Source organism: Symphodus melops (genome assembly GCF_947650265.1).
Source record: "Symphodus melops genome assembly, chromosome: 19".
Taxonomy (NCBI): Eukaryota; Metazoa; Chordata; class Actinopteri; order Labriformes; family Labridae; genus Symphodus; species Symphodus melops.
In genome coordinates this window covers 3,618,469-3,628,838 of record NC_136709.1, presented here as the reverse complement: position 1 = coordinate 3,628,838, position 10,370 = coordinate 3,618,469, and the positions used below count along the sequence as shown (strand labels likewise).

Below are 10,370 nucleotides of genomic sequence, written 5' to 3'. Positions count from 1 at the left end.
AAGGTATCTCGTTTGTCTTATGTTTATATGATAGAAACACCACCTGAAAGTGCTTCATCTCATTTCACCCACCTCTGAATGTACTGTTGTCTGACAAGCTCACAGGAAGCTGTTATAAAACCACTTTTAACTGAGTCAGGCCCATGTAACTGCAATTTTTTATTTCACTTTTAATATGTCCTGTATTATAAAATGAAATGTTTGGTTTTATCTTAGACATTTTAAGAATATTTCAGTATGCAACATCAGGAAGTTTTTTTAATAAGGTTATAATCTAAGGATTTTTATGCTACGCTGGTGTAAACAATAACACAAAGTGCAACGCAAACTCAAGGTTTCTGTAAAGCAGAACTTGTCACACAATGACGTCTGGGCAGAAACGGTTAAACCAGTTCCTTCCACAAACACTAGATGGTGCTCTTAAAACATGCTGTGGCACAGTGCGTTTTAAGTCTTGAGTTCTGTTGTGTAAAAAAAAAAAAAAAAAAAACAACAACGGTAATAATTCGGCTCTGCAACTAACGTTTTATTTATTAAAAAAATACAAAACTTCAGAAAGTTTCCATAGGAAAGCGTCATGACATTGCAATCCCGTCTCTTTCGTATCCATTTCAAACATGTGGTTAAACAGTGCTCCTTATTATAATCATCACGAACATACTTCTTGACTTCTACAAGTTACAAAAAAAAAATATAAAGATAAAATAAAATAAGGAGGAGAAGAGGAGAGGTGCCGTCTGCTTCTTGAGTCCCTGTTTTGGCAAGTGTTAATCTTGAAGATTTAGTTATGGGAGCAGTCGTGGTGTCTAATGTAAGATTCACATGCCATATTAGTAGAGTTTCACTAGAAGGCGCTGTAACTTGCAAAATGTGATGCATACATTTTCACAAGTCTCTGAGTGCTTGCATACATATTCAAATGTTGCACTGATTCTGTGAATACCCAGAAGACAAGCATTTACAAAATTTAAAAAAAAAAACTAAAAATAAAAAAAAAACTAAATAGTATAAAATTTAGTATCAGTATAAAGAATAAATAAGTTTGTCCTCAACATCTTCAAGATTAACCCTTGAGGGGTTCTGTACAGAAGCAAAGATCGTGGAAAATATAAATAAAATAAAAATAGCAGCCATTTTTTGAGGAATAAAAATCAACCCTCGACCACCTCTTCGCAGTTACCAACCACTTCTGCTGTTAACAGGGCTGTAGAGGAGTTTAGTTTAGTCTTAAATCACCACCACAGAAGTTGCTACTATTCTGCTCAATAGTAATGAACGATAAGCATGACAAACCCCTTCACCACTTGGACCTTTGCTACAGTTTCAAGTGTTATGAGTCTTGTGGCGATGGGAATCCTTCAACAAAGTGGCCGTGTGATGTTTTTACAAAGAAACACATTATGGTCTTCATAAACTAAACTCGAGCTCTGACAGGCTCCAAAAAAAAGGGACTTCAGTAAGAAGTCCAAGTACAGAGTGGCCCTCCAACCCTCTGCCTAGAACACAGAGTGTGATTCAGCCTCATAACTTTGAGGGTTGATCCAAAGCTTCCATACAGAACACAAATGTGTGCAACAACATGCCCCTCTCATTCTCCTGTCAAGTAACTGGCCTTAAAATGTCACGGTTAACATGTGGGGAGAGGGGAAAAAAAAAAAAAGAAGAAGAAGAAGAAAGGAAACAGAAACTTCTCTGGTAAATGATAACCAAAAGATTTGAGATGTTTAGAACTGTTCAGTGATGTACAGTATTCATTTAAACCACATGGGCCTGGAAGGGCTTAGTGGCCATCTCCAAGCTGCTCTCTCTGCCACAGCAGGCGGGCACTTCGAACAAGCTGGACTCCTCCACAGGAGCTGGCATGCCTTGGGAGCAGATCTGTTGTACTTGTTGCCTGCAGATAACAAAACAAAGGTTAGATTGTCTACGATTGGATGGCTTTCTACCTGAAACTAATCTACCCAACTGCACTCAAAAGGCTTTAGTGCAATCTCACAAGCTAAAGGTTATTGCTCAAAGATTGTGGAAAAAAAAGGTTATTTGGTATAGTTGGGTATTAGAAGGACGATATTTCTCATTTTAGGGGGTAATTGAATTTAGCATATACGGATACTTTTTAAATTGTACCTCTTATTACTTGGTCGAATGTTGCACATGCTCAGCTTTAATTCCTTTAAGTGTCTGAGTTTCACTTACCAAGCAGGGCGGGACATGACATAGTGGATGTCAGGTCTTTGGAAGCCGTTGAAGGTGGAGGACGCGGCCACGGTGTAAGCACCCATGTTTTCAAAGACCAGCCAGTCCCCCACCTGCATGTCAGGCAGGCTGCACTGCTCAACAATGCGATCCAGGCCATCACATGTTGGGCCCCAGATACTGCAGGGATACATGGCCTCATCTGGCTTTGGCTTCTGTTAACATGAATACCGATGTAAAAACATAATGTTAAGTCATAATGTCATTAGTCACAATGTTTTACCTTTCTCACACCACCTTTTATGACGACAAACAGTAATGCCATTTACATTCTTAAAATATAAAACTACCTTATGTAGTGTTGGCCAGCAGTGAGCATGGTCATAGAGAATACAGTTGAAGGATCCATACACTCCATCATTGACGTAGTACATCAAAGTCCTGTCACTGGTTCCCTCGTCCTCCTCTGTGAAGGAAGCAGACGCAGTCGTTACAAATTATTCTTGGACTAAAACAAATGAAAAATTTATAAATTATACTAATTTACAAATAAAGATTGTTACCATCAGAGGCTGACTCGTCATCCATGATGACCTTCTTGGCAATGATGTTCACAACTAGTGTATAGGCTGAGGCCACATAATAACGCCCTGGCTCAGCAATGATCTTGATACCAGTATCAGCAGGAAAATACTTGTCCAAGGCCGGGGTAATCACTGCTGTGATCTAGAAACAAAAAAAAAAAAAACCTGCAGGTTAATATCAATCCATCTGATCAAAACTCACTGAACTTGTTCTGTGCTAAAGTTTAAAAATATTAATGTTTGGAACACTAATTAAAACATTTTTTGGGTACCTCTTCAAATTTGAGTTCAGTGTCCTCTGAACCAGGAAAACCGCCCCCGATGTCCAGCAGATCCATGTTGAAGCCCAGCTCAGCCTAGTTCACAACATTTTTAAGAATCATGTTTATTATTCTGTGAAAACCAATTTGCAACCATACAATCACAGATATGAATGCATTTGTCAAAACTTACCCCAATATCGAAAACATAGCGGGCATCAGCGATAGCCTGGGTGTAAGTCTCTGGATCAGTGCAGCCACTGCCCACGTGGAAGCTGACACCAATCACATCCAGGCCCAGTTCTTTGGCCTTCTCCAGAAGACCTCGACAAGCTTTGAGTGTAGCTCCAAACTTCACACTCAGTCGACAAACTGCCTTTGAGTCATCTGTCGCAATACGAAGAACCAGCCTGAACAGGAAGAACAAAAAAATTTATGTATAGAACAAACATTCAGAAAAAAATAAATAAAAAGATACCAATAAAGCCTTGATTGTTAATAATAATTTAAAAAAAAAAAAGAAAAGTCTTACTTGGCATTGTCATGACAGCGTGCCACTTTCATCAGTTCCACTTCGCTATCAAAGGTCATCATCTGAACACCATGGGCAGATGCATACTTGATCTGGGAAACTTGCTTGCAGGGGTTGGCATAAATGATTCTGCTTGGATCCACTCCCAGAGACTGAACCAGCTGAATCTCTGTCTAAAAAGAGACAAAGCCAACAAGTCAGCAACAAGGTGCCAACTTAAAAACACAAGCTGCCAGTGCAATTTTATCACAAAGAGAGTTTTGTACCGTGTAATCCTGAGAACATCTAGTGCTATGGACAGTTGCAAATACACACCTTGCTTGCACAGTCAAAGCCAGTTCCCAGGGACGCCAGTGTCATGACAACAGCCCGGCTGTCGTTGCATTTGACTGCATAGAAAGGAGTGACTCGAGGCAGGGCTCTCACCCAGCGCAGTTGTTTCTTAAGCACATCCCCGAGGTCACAGATGTAGAAGGCGTCTCTGTCATCCTGTATTATAACAAGAAATATATTTGTTTCAGAGAAGCAGAATACAATTAGAGAGAGCCTGGTGTGTTGGATTTAAGTTACACAACAACAAATAAGGCCATACGTGTTCTCCTTAAACAAGGTCTGCAATGAACATTTACCGTCATGGACGACTCGTTAATCTTTTGATCAACAATATCCTTGGCAGAGAAACCCTCCTCCAGGAACGAGAATTCAAACTCAGAGAGAGTGGTGGTGTTCATGGTCACAAGAAGTCTTTTTGCTTGGTCACAAGTAAACTGGAAGAGAGAAGGGGGGGGGGGGGCATGTTGAGTGTGTGTTCTGTAGTGAGGACAGTGTCTTTTGTGTCCTTGATGACTAAAGTCTATTTTATTCCCCATTCATGAAAAAGCCACATAAAGTGCAAGTTCGCAAGTCTTAGTAGTTTGTTGCTGATCTTTTTTTTTTTTTCCCCCCACAAGATAGCAAACAAACAGGAAGATACTTACTTGGATATGAAAGAGATGGAATTAATGTTGGTGTAACTAGGTGCAGAGAAGCCAAGGTGGTTCACCAGTGAAGTTAAATCCCTTCAGATAAGACTCAAGGCCTGGGCCTGCAGAGTAGCCAGTGTGTGTCTTCCTAGAGTGGTGATTCTGTTTAAAAAAAAAAAAAGCACGATTTTTAATGTAAAATCCACTAAAAAGGAAAAACTGTACAATGTCACAAAACTATGAACTCTAATCGCAGAATTACCAAATGTGATATACGAAATAAATGCATTTAAAATATATGAAAATTACTTATAAAGTTAGGAATAGTAATATTAAACCATGTTAATTCACTTTAACCATGCGCTAGACAAACGTGCTGCAGACAAAAGACGCTCAGTTTTATTTATATGGTGTGACAACTTGACACCAGAGAATTCATTGAAAGAACTGAACGCTTAAGTCCCGCTCACTCCTTATTTAATCCAACTGCGTAGAAGCTCCGCCTCTGACATGAAACGAATTGGAGGAAAATGAACCAATCAGAGACTACCGGATGCCGCACCTCTTTATATATATATTTTTTTAACTTTATTAAACAGCTTACATTCTGCACAGAGAAACAGCTGACATGTCGATACTTATTAGTAAGCCATTAATAAAAAATAAATAAATAAAAGAACTTGAGAAGTATCTTAAACTGCTATCAATAAGGTCTGAACTGAATATCATTTTTTTTTTTAAATGATCATTTACTGTTTGGGCTGTTTTAACTTTCACTAACTTTAAGGAGTCATAGTATAAAATATAAATTATTTTTTGGGGTTTTTTTTCTAAAGAGAGACAAGTTAATCATTTGTGTTCAAGATTATTCCACACGTAACACTAACCTTTGAGATACAAGACGGAAGTGACGGGTTTACCGCTACAAGACCCCCGCCACCCCCCAATTGTGCGAACTTACATACAGACAAGAAACCATACACACCTATAGATATTCTTACATACAGACGTAAAACGAAACGATATTAAATAAAACAATGCATACTTATAGACATTCAGGTGGGGTTTATCTCTGCAAGCCTTTCATTCATCTCAACCCAGAAATTACGTCACATTACGCAAGAACGTGCGGTTTGTACGCATCTCTCAATGTGCCGGTTCCGCTCTTAATGCCATGAGGCGTTTTAGCATTATAAGTAACCGAACACGTAAGTTATCCTACTCTAAACTGATCGGTCCAAAATGTACTCATGATAATGTAACACTCCGAGGACAATACATCTGAATATTTTCCAAGATGGATAAACTTAGTTTTCATACTACTATAATACATTATAACCACCAGCTAGCTGGTCGTAAGCTAACCAACCCCTGTAAAACACCGGTCACACATTAACGATTAATGTTAAAGAACGCCAAAGCGATGTAATTTTGAGTTACACTCACATTGAAGCTTTCGTAAAACAGTAAAAATACAACATAGACATTGATCAACATTTCATTGTCCCTTTTCAACCGCCAGGATTTACCCTGCTGGCTTTCCGTACAACTGACAAGACGTGACCGTTTTTGCTAATTTGGCTTTGAAAAGTCCTCTCTTACCTTAAAAAGCATTTACAAAGAGTTTGTCCATTAGACTCGAATGCTGGGGTGAAAAAAAATAAAACAGCTCCGCTTCCCGATGAAGCTGGCTGCTGGATGCGGGTGTCTCTGAGCCGGGACTGAAACTAGAGTGGAAGCCGGTGAAGAACTCCGACTGTATTTATAGAGAGCTTGTTGCTATGGCAACGCAGCCAGCTGAAACCGGCCTCCTTCCACGTATGAACCGGTTTAGCCTTGTCACCTCATCCACATGGTGGAAAAGACAGACAGAGACCGCTAGACAGCTACCGCGTTTAAGATTACAAAAGGTAACAGCCAGCACAAACCGGGCTCCTGGGCTCTGTAAAGCTCCAGGCTTCCCCCCACATTGTGCTGAAGTCACACAGACAGAGACCACCAGTCAGTCACAGACATACAGCTCCACTGGACTGTAAAGTCCAAGCCTGAATTACTTTTAAAGGTGCACATGCAGATTTTGTCGTAAAAGTTGGAGAAGTGAAATAGTCTATAGTTAAATATTTAAACAAGTTTTGCAATATTTTTTGAACTAAACACAATAGCTTTATTCAAAGAAAAAAAGGGTTCTTGGAATAGGACTACTGGAGATCAGAGGCAACCAGGAAAGCCGGCTGCTCCACCTTAACTTCTCCCAAAGCATTTCATCTTCATTGTTTCAGAGATCAAATTGTCCTCTGGGGAAGATTTGTATAGAGTTATGCACATATACCACAGAATCTGTACATTTCTCAAACTTTCACATTTCTCTACCAAATATACATAGCGCACCGTTAACTACCTGACTTGTGAAGTCTCTTTGTTCATGTTTCCTTATTTTACTCAAATAAAAGATGAGATTTGATCATTTAAAATCATTGTCATGAATTTGAATTTTTTGTCTTGTTGTAGGAGGAGCATGCCTTCAATGAAAGCTGAAATTGCAGGGATTTGATTGCTCAATACATTATATCCCATTGTTATCATCACTTTAATATGATAGGAAGGCAATGCAAGAGAACAACAAATATTTCTAGGCTAACCAACCGTATACTGTATATTCAGTCTCTATGCAAATATTTAGTGATTAGACCAAGCATGCATGTACAGGTCTTGGTAATTTACACTACCTCTGTGTCCATCAGGAAGGTAAGACTGACTTCAGAGGACTATAACACTGAAAATCCATGCAGAGCAAATATCAATTTAAAATTGCTAGGCCATTTATATATTTTGTATTTTAATTTCTTATTTTTGCTTGATGTCCCTTTTTTTCATTCTTTAGGATCTTCATTTTTTTTTACTATCTTTTCAATGTAATCTTTTTTCATTGATTTTTTAATATCTTTTTTCATGTCACATGAAGTACTTTGTTGTTGAAATGTGTCACATAAATAAACTTGCCTGTCTTGCCTTACATGTTCAAAAATCCTACAGGTGATGTGTAAAAGCATTTTCCATTTGTCATGATGCTTTTTTTCTCTGACCTTTAACAAAAAATATGGAAGTGTACATTATGTTGTACATTTACATTGCTCAGTACATTTTTTTGTATAGTACACAAGAGAAAAGAAAACAACAGCATAATGTCACAAATTTGCACATACAGTACAGTTTTCTTAAAGCCAAAACCCTCCACTTCCCTAACCGTAACCCTAGTGCTGTTATATCATCAGAAAAAGTCTCTCTGAGGTCCAATCACAATAACTTCAGTCTTGTCTGAGTTGAGCAGTAAGAAGTTTCTGGTCATCCAGTTCCTAACGTCCTTAAGGCAGCCTTCTAGTTTATGTAACTGATCAATGTCTTCCGGCTTCATTGATACATATAGCTGAGCATCATCTGCATAACAATGACAATTTATGGAATGTTTCCTCATAATATTACCCAGAGGAAACATAATGTAAAGAGAGTCGATCCAAGCACTGATCTCTGTGGCACTCCATGGCTAACTGGTGCTCATAGAGGACTCTGTCATTAAAATGCACAAACTGAGATTGATCTGATGAATAGGATTTATCAATTTAAAGCCATCCCTGTAACTCTAAGTAATTGTAGTAGTCTCTGTAATAGGATTTGATTGTCAATCGTGTGAAAAGCAGCACAAACTGGGCTCCTGGGCTCTGTAAAGCTCCAGGCTTCCCCCCACATTGTGCTGAAGTCACACAGACAGAGACCACCAGTCAGTCACAGACATACAGCTTCACTGGACTGTAAAGCCCAAGGCTTAATTACTTTTAAAGGTGCACATGCAGATTTTGTTTGTTGGAGAAGTTAAATATTTAAACAAGTTTTGCAATATTTGCTGAACTAAACACACAATAGCTTTGTTCAAAGGAAAAAAGGGTTCTTGGAATAGGACTACTGGAGATCAGAGGCTACTAGGAAAGCCGGCTGCTCCACCTTAACTTCTCCCAAAGCATTTCATCTTCATTGTTTCAGAGATCAAATTGTCCTCTGGGGAAGATTTGTATAGAGTTATGCACATATACCACAGAATCTGTACATTTCTCAAACTTTCACATTTCTCTACCAAATATACATAGCGCACCGTTAACTACCTGACTTGTGAAGTCTCTTTGTTCATGTTTCCTTATTTTACTCAAATAAAAGATGAGATTTGATCATTTAAAATCATTGTCATGAATTTGAATTTTTTGTCTTGTTGTAGATGCCTTCAATGAAAAATGAAATTGCAGGGATTTGATTGCTCAATACATTATATCCCATTGTTATCATCACTTTAATATGATAGGAAGGCAATGCAAGAGAACAACAAATATTCCTAGGCTAACCAACCGTATACTGTATATTCAGTCTCTATGCAAATATTTAGTGATTAGACCAAGCATGCATGTACAGGTCTTGGTAATTTACACTACCTCTGTGTCCATCAGGAAGGTAAGACTGACTTCAGAGGACTATAACACTGAAAATCCATGCAGAGCAAATATCAATTTAAAATTGCTAGGCCATTTATACATTTTGTATTTTAATTTCTTATTTTTGCTTGATGTCCCTTTTTTTCATTCTTTAGGATCTTCATTTTTTTTACTATCTTTTCAATGTAATCTTTTTTCTTTTCTTTTTTAATATCTTTTTTCATGTCACATGAAGTACTTTGTTGTTGAAATGTGTCACATAAATAAACTTGCCTGTCTTGCCTTACATGTTCAAAAATCCTACAGGTGATGTGTAAAAGCATTTTCCATTTGTCATGATGCTTTTTTTCTCTGACCTTTAACAAAAAATATGGAAGTGTACATTATGTTGTACATTCACATTGCTCAGTACATTTCTTTGTATAGTACACAAGAGAAAAGAAAACAACAGCATAATGTCACAAATTTGCACATACAGTACAGTTTTCTTAAAGCCAAAACCCTCCACTTCCCTAACCGTAACCCTAGTGCTGTTATATCATCAGAAAAAGTCTCTCTGAGGTCCAATCACAATAACTTCAGTCTTGTCTGAGTTGAGCAGTAAGAAGTTTCTGGTCATCCAGTTCCTAATGTCCTTAAGGCAGCCTTCTAGTTTATGTAACTGATAGATGTCTTCCGGCTTCATTGATACATATAGCTGAGTATCATCTGCATAACAATGACAATTTATGGAATGTTTCCTCATAATATTACCCAGAGGAAACATAATGTAAAGAGAGTCGATCCAAGCACTGATCTCTGTGGCACTCCATGGCTAACTGGTGCTTATAGAGGACTCTGTCATTAAAATGCACAAACTGAGATTGAGCTGATGAATAGGATTTATCAATTTAAAGCCATCCCTGTAACTCTAAGTAATTGTAGTAGTCTCTGTAATAGGATTTGATTGTCAATCGTGTGAAAAGCAGCACATAGATCTCCAGATTCTTCAGGATCATTGAAATCAAAGGAAGGTAAGATATAGGTCTATAGCTAGCGAGAGTTCCTGAATCAAGAGTAGGCTTTTTAAGAAGTTTAATTAAGGCTACGTTAAATGATTGGGGTACATGACGTGCCAGTAAAGACATACTGATCATATGTGAGGGTGTATTCACACCTAACTTGTTTTAATTCGCTTGAAACAAACTAAAACCCTGGTGCGGACCTTTTGAGTAGGTGTGAATACAAACCATCGAACTCAGGTGCGCACCAAACAGCCGGACCAAGACCCAGCCAAAGAGGTGGTCTCGGTTCGCTTCCAAATGAACCCTGATACGGTTCGTTTGAGGTGTGAAAGCAACCAGACCTCAGTCCAACCCAGC

At 38.3% G+C, this 10,370-nt stretch overlaps 1 protein-coding gene across 1 annotated transcript; it reads right to left on the bottom strand.

Annotated features, from left to right (window-relative positions):
* Positions 1 to 505: 505 nt before the first annotated feature.
* Positions 506 to 6,425, bottom strand: odc1 (ornithine decarboxylase 1). Its single transcript, XM_079370616.1, has 11 exons — positions 6,137 to 6,425; positions 4,550 to 4,696; positions 4,202 to 4,339; positions 3,888 to 4,061; positions 3,573 to 3,745; positions 3,234 to 3,450; positions 3,053 to 3,136; positions 2,760 to 2,922; positions 2,547 to 2,662; positions 2,197 to 2,411; positions 506 to 1,894 (listed from the first exon to the last, which is right to left on the bottom strand). The coding sequence occupies exons 3-11, from the start codon at positions 4,301 to 4,303 to the stop codon at positions 1,756 to 1,758; spliced, it is 1,383 nt and encodes a 460-aa protein (XP_079226742.1). The 5' UTR covers positions 4,304 to 4,339; positions 4,550 to 4,696; positions 6,137 to 6,425; the 3' UTR covers positions 506 to 1,755.
* Positions 6,426 to 10,370: the final 3,945 nt, after the last annotated feature.